The sequence below is a fragment of the Paramormyrops kingsleyae genome, chromosome 5, assembly GCF_048594095.1.
Source record: "Paramormyrops kingsleyae isolate MSU_618 chromosome 5, PKINGS_0.4, whole genome shotgun sequence".
Lineage (NCBI taxonomy): Eukaryota > Metazoa > Chordata > Actinopteri > Osteoglossiformes > Mormyridae > Paramormyrops > Paramormyrops kingsleyae.
The window spans coordinates 33,775,001-33,796,308 of NC_132801.1; the positions used below are offsets into that span (position 1 = coordinate 33,775,001).

A 21,308-nucleotide genomic window follows, 5' to 3' on the forward strand; every position below is an offset into this window, starting at 1 on the left:
CAAATGTTTTCCAGCAAACCTCAAAACTGATCCAGAATCGGATTACGAACGTATCGACAGCTGATCGACCCCGCCTAGTGGGTTGGTACTCGACGGGGGGGAAATCTTTGTTTAATGACGTTTTTATATGTCCGTCACTGCGGTTTTGTTCTTTATTGGATGTTCTGGAGTATTTAGTATCCCGGGCTTAACTTTGTTTCTTATTATTTGGTTGTAGAATGTGCTGATTAGTACTTTACCTGCTAGAGACATACAAAAATAGAACGGCACGTCCCGTCAGTCTCGGAGCTCCGCTATGAGGACGAAATGGTGTAGAGCATATAAAGGTGGATCGTATCTCTTTGCAGCTACACGTTTGCTAATTATGTCATGTTTTTGGTGGATCAGCTGGTGAAACACATGCCGTACACTTCTGGGGTTGGGGGTTTGAGTCTCGTCCCCCCACTCTTTGTACGTTCTCCGTCGCGCGGGTCTCCATCCGCAGGTTTTACAAGTGCCCGGTGCTGCCTGGGATAGGCTCCAAGCGATCCTGACCAGGATAAGCGGTTAGACGGTGGGTGGATAGATTTCCGCGTGCTATTTTCCCCCTAAGCCCATTTCGGCAGTAATAAGTCCACTATATATAGAAATCTTACGACGTGTTTTTTACGCTTACATTCCAAATACCTAGCATCACACAACTAAAAAGTATCCTAAGTGAAATGTATTTACAATTATAAAATATAAATGTGTAATCACTCCTGCTGTCAAACCATTAACTTATTGAAAATCAAATAAAATGTGTATATATACATAAGTAAAATGTATATGTACTTATACTTTTATGCATCGTAAACTTGATCTTATTTTCAATTGGAGTGCCATAAGCGGATTTCCTTAACGAAAAAGTTTCTGCAAACACTTGCGATTGGTCTGTATATTTAATATTTGAACATCATTGGCTGAACGTGCAGTACTCTTGATGCGTTGAATAAAAGTAGAACGTCACCCCCGCCCCCAGGATTGTGGAATGAATGAAATGACGTAGGACAAAGTAATGGAGCACCGAGTACTGATTGTCCCTTTTGGTGGGACCAGTAATCCAACTCGAAGTGTCTATTGGCTAACTTTCCTGTCAATACGGCTCCCTTCTACAACGCGTATCGTGAATAGCCAATCAGACGGTTTGTTTGTAAACTCTAGTGGGCGTGCTGGGCTGCACGAGAAATTGTGACAGATAGCTTTTGATTTCCGCTGCAGCCTGTCCTAGTAAAGAGTAGTAGGGCTATGGAGTTATCGTGTGGGCAAGGAATATGTGTGAAAGGGTAAGGATCTTTCCTTTGTTTATTATTTGTCAAAATCTGGCCACCGAAGAACACGTGGAAAGTTGTTTATCGTAATAATAAGTGCAGTTTGTACAGTGTGTTACGTTTTGAAGCTAGCTAGCCCCCGCCCTTGTGAAGTTTTCACATGTCGCTTCTAAACAAGTGTCTAACTATCTGTTCTCATTATAAATGATTTTCCATAACACGAAATTGGTTACTGTGCACGATTTGGTGCACCATTGTGTTGAGGGAATTTACACGATTTCGGTGGTGTCGACGTAACTCATTTCCTCCGTTCGTGTCATGCCATCGACGACACCAAAATAGTTGTATAGGAACTGGAACCTGTCGGGAAGTTGTGTATTTCTGGGAATATCCGTATGGTTGTTTTTCGCGGGTTGGTTATTTTATGTATACCTTGCCGCTTTGCACCTCGCTCAGTGCAAACTTTCGCACCCTAAAACTGTTGAAACAGAACCTGCATTTGAGGAGCAGTTAAAGGCAAACATACAGAGGATGTGGTGGCAAATATGTAACGTTTCATCACACTAATATCGTTATGTATAGGCCGTTCGAATGTCAAAAATCTACTATAGGAAGATGCTTCGTTTCACATGTGCTTATAGCAGAGGCGATAAGTTCTGGTTCAGCTGTGCTAAAATGCCTTAATTTCTAAAACCTAGCTTTCTGATAGTTCACGGCTAATTGGCAACGATAAGAAAGACTAGAATATTTTAGACAATTTGTAATGCTGCATATCGTGGACAGCTATGAATAAGGGATGGCGATAGTAACAGATACATATATATGTAATCAGAAACCAGTTTATACTTAACTAGTTCACTTTGTAAAGTGTTTTTTGTGATCCATTTTCATTATGTGGTAATATTATCACTATGTTATCATGTATTGCCATGTTTGGTCCCATGTATACTTTCTTGAGAATGTTCTCTTTTTCCTGAAAAAATGTTGACCTCTGCAGTACCTGTAGAACTGATTATTTGGTAATGTCAGGGTCTCAGTGCTGTGCAGGGTCTCTTGCCACTTAGCATAATTTACTGGAACCATACAGGAAAATAAATGTCTTATTAGGGAAATGTGGTCACACAGAATCTAAGGAGTATCTGAATCAACTTAGTTTTGTGTATAAATACCCCAAATTATAGTAATTATGAACTCTCAGGTGGGTAAGCTTGTACGTACAGCTGAGTGGAAACGATGGGTTGAGGTCATTTTTTAATTTTAGTTTTAATACGCACGCAAATTCACCTCCGGAAAACAGCAGCCGTTTTCGGATGCCACATAGGGTGGTAATGGTCTACAGTTTGATGTTTTATGGACAAACAACTTTTTGGGAGATTTCACCGAGTGATGACGTAGCGAGGAGCGAAGTTGAGACCTCGGGCGAGGGCAGATCTGTTGCGGCGCGGCGTTAAAGTGCGACGGTCATCTGCGAGTCCCGGACGCGGCGAAGCGTCCAGCCCAGCCCCGGCGCAGCCAGCTCCACACGGGGGGCCATCTAATCGCCAAAACTTATTCGCTTGGGTCGCGATCGCACCCGAGTTTTGCCAGGACCGAGTTGCCGTTTTCAGGTGGCGGCGACGAGTTTGAACCCTGCAGCTGCAGGGGCGAGACGCAGACGGTCGCTGGCGGATCCTCGGTCTCGCTTAGGAAATATGCTCAATTTAATCAACGTTTACCGTCAAAAAACCTCGGATCCATGGTGAAGAGAAAGAGGACACCGCCTGCTCCCGAACAACACAAAAATGGGTAACATTCTGCCAAATATAAGCACTTTAATGTCAGGTTGATCGCGGCGAAATGTTTTTGCGTTGTCGGGAGATTAATGTCGTTTGGGGCTTTCGCAGGGCGCTAAACTGAAGGCGCTTATTTTCGGGGATCTCGGATAAAATAAAAGTATTGGGCCGGAGAGTCGGGGAGACTGAAATATGGGGCGTATTAACTACCTTTCGAACGATCCTGGTGTTTTTTCGTGGGAATAATAAACACACAGGGAAAGATTTTTTCAGGGTGTTTGGTCGGGACGGTGAAAGGGGATTTGAAACAAACAGCGGCGGCCATGTTGAGAGAAAAAGATTGTCGCCTCTTTAAGTTGATTAAAATGATGTGGTCCTGCGAAATGTTGCGCGTTTTTTTGATTTTTGTTATCATCACGGACCTATAGGATGACCGTGAACCCCGGAGACGGCAGCGGGGACGAAGGGGTGAAGGATTTGAGCCGAAAGCTTGAAGGTTGCGAGGAGGAGGAGAGCGGCGAGCAGGGGAGCGAGGAGAGCAATACAAAGAGAGCCGGCGATGGGATCCCCGATCCAGCGTTTGCGGGTCCGTCCGAGCCGTCGGCGGTACCCTCCACATCCACATCCACCCCAACTCCACCGGGACACAACTCGAACGCCCCGCAACAGACCTCCACCCCGACCGCCCAGAGCCAGGACCAGCATCATTTCCTGAGGTCCAGCGTCCGACCTCCCAACAAAAGGCTGCGGAAGGATGCCATTGCCTCCCCCGCGAACGGGCACAGCGGTGCCCGGGGGAAAGGTGAGCACAGGGGGGCGTGCGGAGGATCCCACCTGTGGTGGTGCACCTGGGATGCCGCCAGGGTGCCCCGAGAGCCGCACTGCTGCTGTAAAATCATTATTTTGGGGGGACTGAACGAGTGCGATAGCGGTTGAACTGCAGCGGCGTGTCCTTGCGCCTGGCTTGCCCGTGTCTGCTCTGCTGTCCCCTCGCCGGCTTTGGGGAGACAGATAAGTTTGGGGGAATCTGGAAGATCGTGATAATATTTACGAGGTGCCCTGTCATAAGATCAGATGCTGGGGTGAAATCTCTAGTGAAGGAGGGATATGCCAGGGATCATGGTGTGGGATGCTGGTATTTGCACCTTTGGTGGCTATCATAGATCTTGTTGCTTTAAGTCTGTTGATGAACATTGTTTTATGAAGAGACCTTATATTAGTTTAAACTAATAAATAGCTGATTAAAAAGTGATGCAAATCATTAATGTAGATGTGAAACAGCTGCTGTCATAATTGTGATGTGTGACATGTATTGTGGTTTTGATCATTATTACTTTCAAAGCAGATTTAAATGGTCGAGCCATTTCAAAAGTTGCAGATTTTTATAGGCCGGGCTGGAAACTGCCATCTTCTGGGTGGTAATGGTGAAAGGGAAACCTGTGTGTGATTGACTGTCCCACCCTCTTGCTGCACACTGGAGGTGCCCCAGTGACCTCTGTAGGTGCCATGCAGTGGCTGACACTGCATTGTGGCCGCAGTGGTAGGGCCCGGGACCGTGGTCTGCCCTGGTTCTGTTGGCGTGTTGGTTTTGGATCGAATGCACATTCCCCTGGCGTAAAGACGCTTTTGGAGCTTAATGACCGAAGCTTCTGCTTCCCGTCGCCAACTATTTTAGGGATTGGGAGTGAAACGGGCATCTATGGATGTCTGCTTGTTCTGCGGTCCCAGGGTATTATGCTTTTGTTTTTTTCGTATTCTATAGTAATAGGTCAGTCAGTTTACATACGCATTCGTCCGTCCATCCATCCATCTTCTAACTGCGTGTTCTGGTCGGAGTTGTGGGGGACCTGGATCTCCGCCCAGGCAGCAGGGCTGCATATGCACTAACCTTTTGTTAATAGTTTTAAACGCTTCAGCAGATAAAGCCACGAAAATCTCCAGAGAATTGTTCTGTTATGAAGGTGACATCTTCTAAATTACCGTTCTCCCTCTGATAGAAAGTCTTTTCTTCATTTTAAGTTATAGGTACATTTTACCCACATTTTAATATGTTTTAATTTGTTTTGCAGCTTCATAAAAAGCTGTCAGGTCTCACTGATTATTCAGTTTGAGAGACTGATTGTCCACCATTAGTAGGTCTTACACATGTTTATAAATTGTCTGCTGTGGTTCTGTCAGATTAGTATATGATATAATTCCGATGGATCCTGTAACGGCTCTGATCTCCTGGTTTCGGAGCGGGACGCAGTGTGTGTGCCTCTGGTGCGTTCATGTGTAGTGGAGTGTTATTTCAGACACTGCTGCTAAGGTTCAGAGCGCATGTGAACCGGAAACTCAGACACACGTTTAAGCGCCCGCTCTACCCTACTGATATTTTCAGATTTTTGTTAAACTGGTACTTTACAAGCCTGTTTGTTACTCGCTGATTTTTTTAAAACTCTCTGTGGAGTCGGGTGAGATTTTTGCAGGACGTACTACGTGAATCAGGCGTGTCGCATTGCGGCCGGAAACCTCGGGTCAACCGGTCGACGTAACACAATAGCACCCATAGTTAATAGTTTTATCAGAGAGGATGTGTCAAATGAAAAGGGGGATGCAAGTTTGAGCACTGGCACCCACCTGAACGCCGAGATGTGGTGCTCAATCATGCACGCTAGGGGACGTTGTTTTTGAAAGCCCCACTGTTCGACTGGTACGGGTCTTGACAGAGTGAAAGGATTTGGTAGATTTAAGTCGGTGGCGGAACAATGTGATCTGCAGGTTGTGCCGTCTTGAAGCCTGCTTTCTTTTCGAGATGATAACCCCTTTGGTTCTCCTGCAGCTGTGGAGAATGGGGCTCCTGTGCCCGTAGGCTGTGGCCAGTCCGGATCTCCTGTGGGCCTGGCCAGCGTCTCTAAGGCTGCCCCCCGGAACCTGGGGCCCAGTGACAAAGAGGAGGTGGGCAGCAGCCAGAAGAAGGCACGGCGGCAGTGGGAGTCCTGGAGCACGGAGGACAAAAACTCCTTCTTCGAAGGGCTTTATGAGGTAATGGCGCAGTTACCCTGGTTTGGCGAAGCCGTTCGCGCTGCCTGGCTTCCCTGTCGTGACACGGTCAGCTTTCTGAGATGCAGGCTTTCCTTTGCCCACAGCACGGGAAGGATTTCGAAGCCATTCAGAACAACATTGCACTAAAGTACAAGAAGAAGGGAAAGCCAGCGAGCATGGTGAAGAACAAGGAGCAGGTGCGGCACTTCTATTACCGCACGTGGCACAAGATCTCCAAGTACATCGACTTCAGCAATGGTGAGTGCCGCCCCCAGGCCGCCCTGTGCCCTCTCTCTCCCTTTCTCACCACACGGCCCGACGGCCCCTGTCCTGCTCTTGGTCTCTTAAGAAATCTCTGGAAATTATTTTCATGTACGGTTTTCAAGGGTATAAAATCTGGTTTTAGTGCTTAGTAGAAATGGGTGAGTTTTTCCAGGAAAATCACTGTTAATGATATATTTTTGCAGTTAAGTTGACTAGTGGCGCCGGTCGCCGTGCCCATGTCGGGCCGCTTGGCAGTGTCTCCTGCATGTTGATGGGCCTTCTCTCCGCAGTCTACTCCCGGGTGATGAAGAAGTCATCCCGGGAGCTCTACGGCCTCATCTGCTACGCGGAGCTCAGGAAGAAGGTCGGCGGACGTAAGTGGGTCTGGTGGCCGCTCTGTGGGATCTGGGGATGGGTGGGGGGGGCAGTGAACCCCAAAGAAGCTCTAGGCAGGTGTTTGCCTTGTGTATGGCGCTGTTTAGATACTTCAGAGGAGGGGGGTTTTAGAGATTATGATAACAGTATGTTTACGCTGGCTAGAGGGGTCTCGTATTTATCGATTGACTTTTTTCTCTCTCTCCCTCCCAGTGATGGACGATAAGAACGTCGCCAAACTGAACGAGCTCATCCAGCAGGGGTAAGACCTCGCGGGTGTGGGGGGTGGGACTGGGCTCGCCAAAATGCCGCCGCGGCACCCTGACGGCCCCCTGCACTGTCTCCTCAGAGCCACCACGGTGCGCTCCAAAGGTCGCAACCTGCGCATCAAGGCGCCCATGTGCCGCGCCCTGAAGAAGCTCTGCGATCCCGATGGTAGGTAGCGGGGGGGGGGGCATCCGGCTCATTACGTCACGGTGCTCACTTGCTTTATTTAGGAGTATCACACCGGCAAGTGGGTGGGGCAGTGGCTCTGTGGGTAGCCTCATTCCTCCTGTCCCCTGCCCTGCATTAAATTGCCATGCCCAGAACGTCCCCCAAGCCCGGGCAGAGTTATGCCAGCGTACATCTGATTGGCTGAGCATATCACCATTCCCTCAGTTAGCGAATCGCATTCGAGCTTTGTGTCTTTTCTACGGGGGCTTTGTGTGAGTGAGGCATGGTGAGAAGGAGCATTGTGGGAAAAGCGAAGGCGTTGTTCTTTTGACGTGACGCCGACACGGAAGGTGTGGGAGGGTGGGATTATAAGTGTAGAGCAGTCTCTATGGAAACGAGCACGCACCCAGGGTGGTGGGTAGCCGTGCGCGTGGCGCCTTGGCCCCGTCGCTCACCCTGCATTTCTCGTGTCCCCACCCGTCAGGCGTGAGTGACGAGGAGGACCAGAAGCCAGTGCGGCTCCCCCTGAAGGTCCCTGTGGAGCTGCAACCAAGGAGCAACCACTCCTGGGCACGAGTGCAGAGCCTGGCACATAACCCCAGACTGAGGTAACGGCCACCATGGTACCGCTGCAAACGGGCACACGCGACGCGGCCTCGCACACGCGACGCGGCCTCGCACAGTAAAAACAAACCCTGAAATGAAATGATGCTGTATTTGCCATTTGCACAAGTGCATTTACATGCACATACAAATATACATTATACATGCACGCACACTTAATATAGTACATTTTCTGATGTATTTCTGATGTATTCTGCCGAGGCCAGGCTCGAACCCATGACCTCCCCATCCCGCGCACAGAGGCTCAGCCTGCTAAGTCACACTCACTTCCTCCCAAAACTTTACAACCGGCAGTAATTGTGCCTCGATTAAACCTCATAGGCTATGATAATTGCCACTGCACCAAAGATGGTATATGACATAAAAGCCCCCACAACACTGCACTACACGATATGTATATGATGTATACCCCCCCCCCCCCCCACAACTGTACTACATGCTACAAAAACCCCACACTGCCCTATATGCTGCCTATATGCCCTATATGGTATGAGTGTTGTTCACACGTGTGATGTTCTTCAGCAGGACACCATATCCTGTATGAGGTTTAACACAGACCAGTCGCAGGTATTCATTTTAGGTGATTAGTTGCTCCTCAAACCAGCACTCCCAGTCCTTTAATCCTCCACTTTTACATGACTGTTGGGCGTATATCTGTGCGTGTGATGGAGCAGAAAGGAGATTTGGGCAGGATCACGGTGCATATCGTCTGTCTCATCGTCTGCCATTGGCCCCAGTCTAACCCCGTCAGTGCTGTGTATCCTTGTCAGTTGCTTTGTCGTTGTTGGAGTTGGGGGGCAGGAGGGGGGGATGATTCTGCAGTAGTTCACCCCAGTGTGTATGACCCCCCATCACCCCTTCCTTCCTTGCAGGATGGTGGTGGAGCTCCACAGGAAGGTATCCAGCCTCATCGAGTTCCTCAAGCAGAAGTGGGCCGTGCAGGACCAGCGCCTCGTATCTTTCACGCGCTCGCCATTTTGTTTTGGGTCAAATGTCAGGCACTCTGCTCAGGCTACATAAGATTATTTTTAAAACTTTAGTTCTCATTCGGTTTAAGACTATTTGGTGTACGAATGAGTTTCGCATGGTGAGCCTTTTCTGCCGTTGCTCTGTGTCGCCCCCTTGCTGTCTGCTCAGAGGTCTGCAGAACAACTCGGGGCTATTTTGGCTTTGTCTGAACTGGAAGTCTATTTTCACTTCGTAAACCTGCAGAAAGACTCGGTCATAGGAGGGTTGTGCTCAGCTGTTTTGCGGTTCTTTTGACGCCTTGACCAAGACACCCAGTGGAAGAGCCTAGTGGAGAGGGAGGCGTTGGAGGGTCAGCAGCGCTCCGCGTGGGGCATGGAGGAGGAGGAGCTCTTCCTGTACCCGGCGGAGAGCAGCACGCTGACGGCGCTGCCCGGCGTCGCCCGCGTTGTGCACTCCAAAGCCTTCTGCACTGTGCACTGGCTGGAAAGTGGCAAGTGCCGCACCAGTGCCAAGGACTTGCCTGCCGCCCAGATCCTGGGCATCCAGGCGGCCCCCAGGGGCCACGGGCGGCAGGGCCGTGTCGGAGGAGGGGAGGCGCGGCGAGCGGACGGTGGGGGTGCGGCCGAAGGGACCGACGGGCTGCCTGTCGACGGGTCGGATGAAAAGAGCTCCTCGAACCCCTCGCAGTGTGTCAGCTCCCTGCCCCAGTCTTCTCTCGTCCCCGGACAGAAGGAGAGGAGTGCCCCGCCAGTGGTGGAGGGGAACTCCCCCCTGAGCGGCCCGGGGGAGAGGCTGGCGTTCAGGGCCGTGGGGGGTGAGGATCCAGACAGGCAGGGTCCTGGCCCATCGCCGAAGGAGGGCACCCCCATGGAAGGCAGCTCATCACCCGGGAAGGAGCCGTCCAGCGCGCTCAGGGATCCCTGTGGGGAGGAGAGGACAGCAGGGGGCGCTCTGTCCCCCGAGAGGCAGGGGGCCGGTGCTGAGGCCCCGCCTCCGGTGCCGCCAGGGGACGTTTGCACTAAAGACGGCCCGACGTCGGATGAGGGCGCCCCCGAGTTGGGGCGCAGAGGCGGCGGTGGCAGGGGGGCCGGGAAGGAGGAAGAGGTGGCGGGGGCGGCTGCGCCGTGCAGCCGCCCCCCCGAGCAGATCCGTGAGGAGGGCTGGAATGCCCACAGCACAGAGAAAGTGACACTAGCTGAGCTCTACCTCATGCTGGGCAAACCGGGCAAACTGCAGCTGGAGTATGATTGGCTGCCCGTGTCCCGCCAGGATGGCAGGCCGCAGCCCCAGCCCCTGCCCCCCCCCAGCATGCACCGTGTGCTGCGCTGCCTGCTGCGGCTCGTCACCACCGAGGTGAACCCCAAGCCGGTGAGTGCCGTCTTTCACCAGACCTGCTGGTGCGCCGTCTGCCGCTGTACCCATGTTAGCTGCTAGTCTGACTTGTGTCCATCCCCCTCCCAAGGCGCCCGAGCTGTGCTCCACCGCCACCTCCCCAGTGAAGCCCACCCTGGAGGAGCAGGCTTTCACCCCCCCAGGGAAGACTCTGGCACTGGGGGTCCGCAGCCCGAGCTGTGTCCGGCAGCAGGCTTCTATCCGGGCGGGTAAGCTTGATGATCGTCTGTCGTGGTCACTGGGGCCTGCGGTCAGGTCCCTAAATCCTAACGAGTTATATCCAAATGAAGTTAATTAGGTGTGTGTCCTGGGTATCACATTCTTGTTATATTTTTTTGGCGAGATGCAAGGTCCCTCGACACATACAGCATTTTCTTTGTCGTCCCCCCCTCCCCAGGCCCACGGAACCTTCCACGCCCCCTGCTGGTGGCAGGCGGCTCTGTCGACGCAGACAGCAGCCTCTTCGCCATCCCCACCACGCTGCCCCCCAACAGTCGCCACGGCAAGATGTTCTCCCCCAACAAGGAGGCGGAGAGGGCACTGAGGCAGCAACTGGACTCCATCAGTGTGAGCGTCCGGCGCGGCGTCCGTCCATCTTCCCAAAGCGCTCGTCCGGTATCGGCTCATGGGGGCAGCCTGGAGTGGTGTCTGTTTGTGACGGGGCACTGGCACACACACGCACAGTGAACGATCTTCAAGGCCCTAATCCGCATGTTTTAGACGGCGGGAAGTACTCTGCGTCACATGAGGAGAACATGTAAACTGCTCTCACACAGTACCAGGAGTGACCGAGCCCTAACCTACAGCCCTATAGGTGTCAGACAGCAGTGCTTAATTTAACTTAATAAACACACAAACCATGGCAGAATATTAGGCTGCATTCACACTGCAGTGCTTAATGCTCAATTCTGATTTCCTGCTCAGATCGGATTTTTTGTTTGCCTGTTTACATTACTCTTTTTTTTAATGTATCAGATTTCAATGTGAACGGTTCACTATACTGAACCTGCCCGCGTGCGCACAAAACAACAAAGACACAATGACGCGCACACGCAATTACAAAGACGTCACTTTATTGATTCGAAAACTGCCCGGTTACGATATGAACCTTCCAGTTTTGTCTGAACAGATTTATCTCCCCAAATACTTAAATCCAGCCCCTCACTGTCCCTCCACTGGCCAGCTTCTGTGCTCTCCTCCATGTTTGGCACTCTGACGGAGACATATGGTGACTTCCGCCTGCGCAGAATTGTGACGAACATCAATCGAGAGTGACGTAAAACGCGCATGAATTTCGCTGTTCAGACTGAGGTCGCATTGCAAAAAAATCGGACCTATATTCGATTTATGACCACATACTGAAGTGGACCAGATTGGAATTGGAAAAAATCGGATTCCATGTGACTTGTGCTGTTCACGTTGTCATGAAAAAATGCGATCTCAGTCACACATGAGCAAAACATTGGATTTGGGCCACATTTGTCCTGCAATGTGAACGTAGCCTTAGATGTCCATAACTGTGCTGCGTGTGTCCTTTTTATACGCTTTAAACATCGTTTTCGGTGAAGCTTTCTTGAGTCTAATAACACTTATCACAGACCTTGTGATCGTCTCCATTCCCCGCTGTCCCCTCTCTCTCATCTGATTGGCTGCCCTCCCTCTTCTCTCCCCAGAAGCAGTCTGACCTCTTTCTCCCCAAACCGCGCAAGATCAGGAGTCGGCACAAGTCACTGGTGGTGCAGGTGAGAGCTGTGCAGCTAGGGGGCGCTGGCGTAGGGAGCAGTAAGGAGCACAGGTTCAGAGTCGCTTCTTAAATTTGGGATGGGGTGGTGAGATGGTGAGGGATCTGGGTGTTGAGTGTGGACTGGCCAGCAGAGCGGCGCTATGTCGCTAAATGTCTGCTCCCCCCTGTAGAGGACGCTGCTCCCTCGGACGACAGGGGATACCCCGCAACATGTCTGCTCCTTCTCCATCTTCTCCAACTCGTCTGTGGCAGGTAGCCCCCCCCCCGTCCCGTGTGGATGCTTTATGTGACTGTGGTACAGATGTTTGAGGGTATCTATTTTGGGAGATTGATGGGGAACAGCATGCTGCCCCCCATCACTGTAAATACTATATCTGACCACAGTAAATGAGTTTCTGTAAAGTGCAGCTTCTCCCAACCCCTCCTGAGAGCGAAAGCTCAGCCGGTTAGACACGTTCTGGCCGTTTAAACACTTAGTCTGTAGAGTGCAGGTTATTTATGCATCTAACTTGCAGTTCATTATCTGCTTCCGAAGTGTTTAATTATTTTGTCAACGCTGGTGATGTTTCATTTAGCGCAAATTCCCTGTGGTACAATTTTGTTCTATAGATGAAGACGTTTATGTTTAGCTAAGAAAAGGCCCAGCTGAATGGCTGGCAGCAGTGAGGGCGGATAAGCCAATGAAATGTGTGTGACGCGATGAAAAGGCGTCTGGCAGACTGAGGTGACGCGTCATCCTCTGTCCGCAGGAACCGGTTCTTTCCGGCCGATCCAGCCGTCGCTGCGTCCGCCCACTGCGTCCGCCCCGCTCTCCAGTAAGGAACGGCACGATCAAACATGCCTGTGTTTCCTTCCTGTCATTCATTCATGCCTGCAGTGCACACACATGTGTATTCATCCATTCATTCATTCGTTCCTTCATATGGCACCAAATATTTTCTTGATTTTTTTTTTTTTTTTTTGGTAAATGCTTGGGTGGGGGGACTTTGTAGTCAGCAAAACCTGAGGCAGTTCCTTAAGTTCCAGCAGGAGATTACCTGACACGTCTTCCCAGATCTTCTTCTGCTATTCCCAGAAATGCTGGGTGTTTGTGGGTCGAGTGGCTTTGCTTTGGTTCCTCTGTCTAATTTATCACACGCATATAGTTTGGGATTCAGGTCTGGAGTCCCAGAAGGCCAAGCCATGTGTAGTCCTTCGTTTTTCTTCTCCGCCATATTTTTTGTTTGGCAATCTGATGTGTTTTGGGTCATCGTCTTTTTCTGAAGAATGAAGGACTGGTGGCATGATGTTCATGCTGGCCCGGAACTCATGAAGGTCACTGACTGAACAGCAAAGCAACCCCAGACCGTGACTCTGCTTCATCCATGCAGGACACCTGTGAACCACACATGCAGAACTCATACATGATTTAACCCATATTTTATGACCCACCTGACATACAGTATGCAATTCCTGCATAGGGTACTATGAGTTTCAGGCATTTGCATGGTCATAGCAGAGTGTCAGTAAGCGTTGTGATTAGGAAATTCCATTTATTGAGGATGTGAGAGGTTAGTCAGGGTTGGGAAGGCAGGGGCGGTCATGTTACTCTTCGAGTGTAACGGTATGTAACACTGAGTGCTGTGATCATACCCAGAAGGTAACAGGACATTGTATTTTATATAACTGTTCCTGGAAAGAAATGCCTCGTTCTAGGAACATGTCTAGTTCTCCGCCCTGGTGGGGGGTGGGGGGGGGTTGGGAAGTGCGGGGCGTGCAGAGAGTAGCCGAAGGCCCCCGCACACACAGCCAGGGAGGGGGTTCTGTTCCTGTTAGTGCCGTGAGCCTGGCACCAGTGTATAAATAAACCAAACACTCCCACGCACCCGGAGACGTGGATGCTGATCACTCCAAACGGCACCTTGTTTTGATTGAATCCCACTCGCCAATTTCTGTGTAGAATTCAGATTCATCAGATAAGCCACGTTACTGGGTCTCTGATTTCTCTTGCTCCACTACCCATCCCCCCCCCCCTCCACCACCACCACGTCACAATTTTTACGGCTTTGATTTTCGGGTATGGACCCTATCCGCAGGGCGGAGGTCATGCAATTACAGAGGATTTGGGGGGTTGGTGGCAGGATTGGCACTCCAGCCACTGGGAAATAACTCGCACCATTCCATTTGGACTAGTGTGGTGCTGAGGTCGTTTGTCATGTGGTGGGTGCAGCAATGCACCGTAATCAGCGCATGCTCCTTACCTCACCCGCATCTACCTATACACGCTTTACACTTGAAGCACAGCCAGATGGGCTAGGCCAGGCCCCGCCCAATTCTTTGCAGGCGCTGCCCACCCCTGCAGGCTCCGCCCACTCACGCCCCTCCGCTCCCCTTGTCCTCAGGTACGATCGATCAGGCAGCCATGTCGGCTGGAATCATCCCCTGCAGCCCCGCCCACGTGCCTGCAGCTCCAGCCCCGGAGAGCCTCCTGCTGTCCCCCAGTCCAGTGGCCACCGAGCCGGAGGGGGGTCTGGCTCACCAGCCCCCCCCAGACATGGTATCTGAAGAGGTGAGTACAGTAGGGCAGGGTGAGGCCGTCCCAGGGAGTCACTGGCGTGTCGGACTGGTTCCACATGCGTGCTTCTACGATGAGGCTGCATTAAGGATCGCTGAGGTTTCACTTTGGTGAACTGGGACATTTACACTGCCGTGACTGTCGACGACCTTTTATGGGCATTGATATTTCGTGTTGGATTTCCAGTGTCCTCTGACAGGTTTTTCAAAGAAAGACACCTTGGTATTGCTCTGAACATCCTCACAAGATATGAAGCCAGTTAAACGTAGTTTAACCTTTTGGGCTTCAGTGCAAGTTAAACTTATCTGCTCACATCTGTATCTTCCCTGGGCATTGCAGTGTTTTTAGAGCTGCCTTGTAGAATATCAGATCCTGTATTATAAAGTGTTATTGAAGCAGCATGCGCCGCCAGACTGAGGGAGTAGAGGTGATGACCAGGGCTAGGTGTGTCCCACGGGCAGATGATACAGCACTGAGGGGCGCTGATAAACCACCACGGACTCGCTTTAGCAGAACATTCTTCTAACAAACTGCAATGATAGAAGATTATCACGGTCCTTGCGCTAGGATGACGTGCAAATTTGTGAAGGGTGCCATATTTTAGAAGCGGAGTGTGGCTCCTAATGCCACAGATAAATGTCTGCTCTCGTGTATGCGAGTGCATGTGTGTGTCATCAAGATGAGTTTTGCATAAATCAAAGAATTCCTGTACCTCAGTTCATGAACGTAACTGTACAAGGTGTTTCTACAGTAGGCCAATTAAAATCAAGCACTCAGCCTGTTACAGGATTTCCTGTCAATCTGCTAGATTTTGCTCAGACATGGCCAAGATTGTCGCCTTGGACTGTTCAGAGGAGGTCTGTTATTAGTGTTCAGGTGGAAGGAACATTCCAGATCCTTATTGACCCCTTATACCAATGCAGCAGGGACCCTTGTAAATGCATATTTATTCAGGTTCAAGAAGAGAGGAAAAAATCAAGCATATTTCAGTTGCATAAAATAAAGGATGGACTTCCAAAGTTTAACAGTTCTAAAGCATAAGTATTTAGTCTGACGTGCTACGAAGTCTTCCAATAATTAAAATCTAATCTTCTCCCTTTGCTGCCCTTGGTCCAGGATATTTATTAAGCACTTAATATGATCTTTTGGTTGGCTGCCGTTTCAGCTTCCCTGCCCCTCGTATGCCGCGCACCCGTATATAGTGTCCTTGTTACTTTGTACCCCCACTTAATTTCTGCTGGGACTCCCTTTTGCATCCAGAACTGCATTAAGGGTAGATGAGCTGTGTGTTGAGCGAACACTGTTATTTTTGCACTTCCTGTTAGCTTTAATTTTTTCCCCCCTAAAATGGCTTGAAGCGCCACATTTCACATCACTTCAATCTGTGATTCTCAACCCGGGTCCTCAGTCCATGTTTTTGCTCCCTCCCAGTTCCCTGCCAGACAGTTGGCATTTTTGCTCCCTCTTGGAGCTGGGATGGAGCAAAAATGTGGACCGTCTGGGCCCAAGGATTGGGTTGAGAAACACTGACTTATATTTGAGGCTTTCCAGAACCAGTTTCTGATTGGCTGATTGTTTTTCTGCACGTCACCCTTCCTCAGGTGACACTACAGAGCAGCCCACCACTGCCCCCTGCAGACACAGACTCGCTACTGTCCCCCCCGAGCGTGGCATCCCTGCTAGACCTGTCGCTGCCGGGTCCCCCAGAGGAGGTGATGTCCCAGGGTGAGCCGGCCACGCAGATCAGTGACTCCATCATAGAGCTGGCCATCAACTCACACTACGGTGAGGCCTCTGTCCGAAGTGGGGGGGGGGGGGGGGAGGGATTGCCATGCACAGTGATCTCATGCATTCTCGTGCCCCTAGGTGATGGACCTTCACTGTCCCCAGCTAAGCTGAACGGCACTGACGTCTCAAAGAGCCTCCCATCCCCGACGGGCAGCCCACACCGCAGCTGGATCGCGTCGCCCACGCACGACCCGCAGTGGTACCCCAGCGACTCCAGTGACTCCTCACTGGGCTGCCTGCTCTGTGAGTCACCCCACACCACCCTCCTCACTCCTCAGAATTACTCTGCTAATTTTGGAACGGCATTAGAGCCTCGGATATGTAATCCCTTAGTTAACCTGGTTAATGCCCCCCCCCCCACAGCGAGCCTGATCTCCCCAGAGAAGGGCCGCAAGATGTCCCTGCCGGTGCCCAGCCTGCTGGACAGCAGCTCCCACGACTCCTTCCATGCCCGTGGCCTTGTTGACGTCGCAGAGGTGCGTGCCCCCCACCCCCCCAATCTACCAACTGGTCACATGGTTTCAGCTTCTCACACTGTTACACTACACTCTTCCCCCTCATCCACATTTAAAGCCGAATTCGTCTGAGGAATATCTGTGTGAAGTACTGTCCTCTGGGAATAGTGAAGTATTTCCAAAGTTGCCTAATTTTACCAAGGAATAGAAGTGAAAACATGTTTATAGGGCTCTGAACCCACAGAGTTTGCTGTACCGAGCTGGACTGTGGTGTCCATTGCTGGGTGATGACTGGCGAGCATGTGACCTTGTTCACAAGGTTGTTCCTCCCCCCTGGTGACTCTAACCTTCTGCCCCCCCCAGTGACTCTGACCTTAGGGTGCTTTTCTACCGCACCAAGTACAGTACTTGCGGTACTTTCCCTTTTCCATTGCCTTCTGGTCGAGTTCCAGTACCAAAAGTGCCAAACCAGCTGGAGTACTTCGGTACTTTAGGGTGGGACTTGAAAGACTTTTTTTGTCGATTGGTTATGCAAATGCCTGCCTCTGAAACACAATACAAACGCCACCTTGAAAATGGAAAAAAACAACAATGAATGAAGTTTAAAAAATATATATGCGATCTGGTCAGAACAGATACAACAAAAAGATCAGAATTGCATGACAAGAAATTTTAAAAGTATTTTGTTTAATATACTAGTGTGTTGTCCTGGCAATTTGATTTTGTTGTAATAAATATTGGGGTATTTATAAAGCAAAAAGGAGTTCATAAATTTCTCACAAACCCACCTGGGAGTGATTTGAACAGCGGGGATGAAAATTATTGATTGTCTCAGAGAACGCATGCGATGCTCATGCAAAAACAGCGGAGGTAAACTTTAAATTGATTTTTAAATATATATTAAGCTATAAAAGGAATAATAATTAAAATTGCAAAGGTAGCTAAAGTGTCTTTTTACATTACAGAGTAAAAATGTTTTAGCAAAACTTGCGCTATAATGTCTGTACAGAACTGAAAGTAAGAAAAAGCCTGATCATAATCTTACTAGTGATGTAAGAATTGCATGTGCATAACATGCGATGTTGGTATTAATATCGTCCAGCCCTATAATACACTACAGCCATTTTGTACAAAATACCCTGCCTCCCGTTGTGACATCATTCCATGCCAGTGCCGGTTCTTACGCCAGTGGAAAACCAATATCTTGAAGTACCGTACTTTTGGTACTTTCTCAAAGTACCAAAAGTATAGTACCTGATGCTTTGGAAAAGCATCCTTTGTGACTCTGACTTCAGTGACTCTTCTGCCCTCCTGGCTGACTGTCCTCGGTGACAGTTCTGACCTTGGAAACTCTTCTGTCCCGCAGGTGGACTCTCAGCTTGCCTGCATGATGAGTGAGAACAGCGTGGACTACATCACCCGCTTCAACGACTTGGCGCAGGAGCTGTCCCTCCCCCCCCATGGTCATGGCAGCACGGGCTAGGGGGGGGGAGGGCGCATATGAGGTCTGGATTGATGTCTGGAGATCAGTTTTTTTTCTTTTAACTACAAAGCAGCTCTATGGAGACGAATGTGCAATAGAAGGTGACGAGGACATTGGTGCGGTTGGTATCAGGGACAGCCCCACAGCATCCCCCATGCCAATCTGTGTGGGGTATGGTGCCCCCCAAAAGCTCTGCTGTTCCTCGCTGCGGCTTCCCTAATATTAAACACTTCGGTAAAATTTATACGCTAGAACTGAACGTTGTTTACAAAATGTGGCTTTTACGCAAAAGGCTGCCCCCCCCCCTTTCATTCGCAGTACCTCTATTTGCATACAACCTTTTATTCCACTGGGCGGGTGTCTGAGTAGGATGCCAGGCTCATGTGACAGTTTTACGAGATTTTAATTTTTAAATGTTTTTTTTTTTTTCCCTCTCTTCCACTGTCGTCCAATGAGATTAGTGTAAAATTGATGCAGTCACCTGCACCGGTGCCCTGACATTCCCAGGTATGTACAGTGCAAGCAGCTGTGAAAGGTTGTAAACATCTCTCACTTGTGGTGTAAATTCAAATAGGAAAAACTGACATGAGATTTTGAGAAAGATTGAGATATTTACTTCTATGCTAGGACACTTTCTGTAGATTTCAGGATTTTTTTTTTTTGGTTTTTCTTGGGTTTTCACTTCCTGTGCAAAGCTGAGCCTGATCCCCAGATTCTTTCCAAGTTAACTTATGCACTGTTCTGTGGGATTTATTACCTATGTGTCAGTTCACGAGGGGAGGTGGCTAACGGGGATAGCTCTGACAACTATTAGTGTTAACTTATTGACGCAAATAAGCATGACCACCAAAATCTGGGGGCTCACCTAAGACTATTGGCTGTTGGAGTCAGTCGAGTAAAATCATAGGCTTGAGACATACCGCAGTAAGGACACAATTCTTCCATTTATGAAGTAAAGGTCCATTTTTTTATAGCAGGGCGCTGGCTGCTATCATCCTGTTGGATGTCCTCTGTCAGTCCAGCAGTCTGACGGTGGTGTGGAAGCTGGCCTGAGGCCAGTGAAGTCCTGGTGTTTTATTTTATTTTTTTAAATGCCTTTGTGTGTAGTCTTTTAGAGTTGATGGCACTAACGCGAAAGCATTGGCCATGTTTTAGACTCTGATGCGTTTTGTAACTTGTAAATAGTTTTGTCCATGTGGATAGATGCATTAAAAATATATATATATAAATAAAAAAAAAATATATATATATATATAATCTGCCTCTTAAAAAATTTTGTGGAAATTTTAATAAGCCATATAAGAAGATGTTACAGCTGGTGTGAATTTAAATTGTAATTGTAAGCTCTTCTGTTTTTTGTTTCTTTTTATATTTAATAAGAGGATTTTCCTTTATTTGGACTGAGATATCCCTGAGATGATAAAGGGGGGAGATGATGATGATGATGATGATGATGATGAGATGTGCTGCGTGGGCCTCTCATACTGGCTTTATGTTCTGGTTTGCTCTGTTTGTCACACGTGAACCAAGGCTTGATGTGGAGTGTGCCTGACCAGTAGGGTTTTATCGTGGTGCTGTTTTTTTTTTCTTTTGCTCTTTCTGACTCACCCAACCCACCAACCACCAGCATACTGACTCACACCGACTGTGGGACTAACATACATAAGATGATGCATGTCCGCTGTCCCGATGCCCTCGTTCAGAAATCACAGGATTGGTTCTATGTGTTGTCTGGCAGGGACATGGCCCCTCCTCATACAGGTTGTAGTAGACTAGAAAATCCACATAAGAAGACAAAGATGGTATTTCCAGCCTGATGTTTTAGTTCTGGTTATTCTAAGCTAATACTCTTCAATCCCTCTATTATGAAGTACATTTTATAGAGAGCATTCAATACGGAATATTAAAACAGGCCACAATGATTCAGTGTGAAGTTTTTTAGCGAACTATGAAATGTATTAAACTGAGCTTTTCTTGACTGTATATTTGTGAGAATATTTGTTAGTAAGGTTGATATGACATCCTATTTCCATCATGAGTGGACACAAAAAAAAATCCCAGCAGAAGTGTTGTGTTTGTGTAGGGAAATGACGCTCGCTTTAAGCCTCCATGGTTTTGCCATGCAACAGTGCTTGTGATGCTGCAAGGCGCTCAGATCTGCTCAGCAAATTCAACCAATTTTAACAACTTAGGAACCAAGTGTAAATTGAGAATTTGAGCCTTTGGTGATAGCCGTGTATATATTTACATGTAGACAAACTTGCATGTTCGATAGGTTTTCAATTGCATCGAGTATGACGCTTTCAACCACAGATGTCATTAAGATGGGAATTTAACTACTGTGCTATTTGATTTTTAGTATCCCCCCCCCCCCCCCCCCGGATAACTACATGCTGGCTTTACTTTCTAGTCTAACCCCCCGCCCCCCATTTCAGTATGAGGCTTACACGTAGGCAAGAACATGGATTATGTTTGAATACAAGGTGTTTGTATTTGCATAACAATTCCAAATCTGACCTTACCTTTTGTAACATATTGTAAATTATTTGGACTATTTATTGTTAACAATTGAAAAAAAAATGTTTTGGTTATTTAATATTCAGGCTGAACTGTTAAAGCTGCAGTTTTAAGAGTTGCAAGTTTGTAAAAGGTGTTTTTACTCTTGTGGTTATAAATACAGTTTTAAAAAATTTCTGGTCTGTCATTGTGAAGTATGTTTTTGGTTCACTTTTAGTCTTACCATGAGTTTCTCACTTATTTTACGCAGATATTTTCCTGAAGATATTCTTTGTATGTGAATGTGAATACCTAAGATGGCTTTTACACATTGTGTGATTGTTTCCAATTTGAGATATAGAACCCTGCTTGTGGTGCCTGTTGATGACTGATCAGCGCTAGGTATAATGGGAAAGGAGCAAAAGAACAGGGATTTTCTGAGCCTATTCAGACAGATGGTCAACAGGATGCTTTGCCCTTAATTGATTGATCAGCAGCTGATGGTTTAACGCAATTGCAGGTTTTTCTGACAGATGGCAGGTAGGGTTTGTAATGCTGCCGTTAAAGATATCGCTGTATTTACACACCAATCCTTAGAAACTTAAAATGTGAATATATTTCCTTGCCATTGATTTTGTTTCAAC

General features: G+C 48.7%; 1 protein-coding gene and 1 pseudogene across 3 annotated transcripts; both read left to right on the top strand.

Annotated features, from left to right (window-relative positions):
• Positions 1-787: 787 nt before the first annotated feature.
• Positions 788-20,860, top strand: cramp1 (cramped chromatin regulator homolog 1). Of its 3 annotated transcripts, none has more exons than XM_023819185.2 (20): positions 788-1,304; positions 3,490-3,863; positions 5,883-6,085; positions 6,190-6,343; positions 6,640-6,723; positions 6,938-6,986; positions 7,074-7,159; positions 7,644-7,767; positions 8,656-8,737; positions 9,068-10,120; positions 10,215-10,353; positions 10,542-10,711; positions 11,818-11,886; positions 12,059-12,140; positions 12,638-12,703; positions 14,270-14,436; positions 16,044-16,227; positions 16,309-16,473; positions 16,594-16,706; positions 18,052-20,860. In XM_023819185.2, the coding sequence occupies exons 1-20, from the start codon at positions 1,267-1,269 to the stop codon at positions 18,166-18,168; spliced, it is 3,519 nt and encodes a 1,172-aa protein (XP_023674953.2). In that variant the 5' UTR covers positions 788-1,266; the 3' UTR covers positions 18,169-20,860. The 3 variants fall into 3 exon arrangements, with proteins under 3 accessions (XP_023674953.2, XP_023674951.2, XP_023674952.2); XM_023819183.2 differs by lacking the exon at positions 788-1,304 and adding an exon at positions 1,342-3,074; XM_023819184.2 differs by lacking the exon at positions 788-1,304 and adding an exon at positions 1,342-3,074 and having other exon boundaries at positions 11,821-11,886.
• Positions 14,946-15,045, top strand: LOC111847759 (U6 spliceosomal RNA; annotated as a pseudogene).
• Positions 20,861-21,308: the final 448 nt, after the last annotated feature.

What these genes read in the sequence shown, in the direction of transcription:
- cramp1 (XM_023819183.2), top strand. Translation starts at nt 3,025, where the DNA reads ATGGTGAAGAGAAAGAGGACACCGCCTGCTCCCGAACAACACAAAAAT. An exon ending in CCGTGCAGGACCAGCGCCTC is followed by an intron (nt 8,738 to 9,067) that starts GTATCTTTCACG and finishes CAAGACACCCAG; the next exon opens with TGGAAGAGCCTAGTGGAGAG. An exon ending in CTCACTGGGCTGCCTGCTCT is followed by an intron (nt 16,474 to 16,593) that starts GTGAGTCACCCC and finishes CCCCCCCCACAG; the next exon opens with CGAGCCTGATCTCCCCAGAG.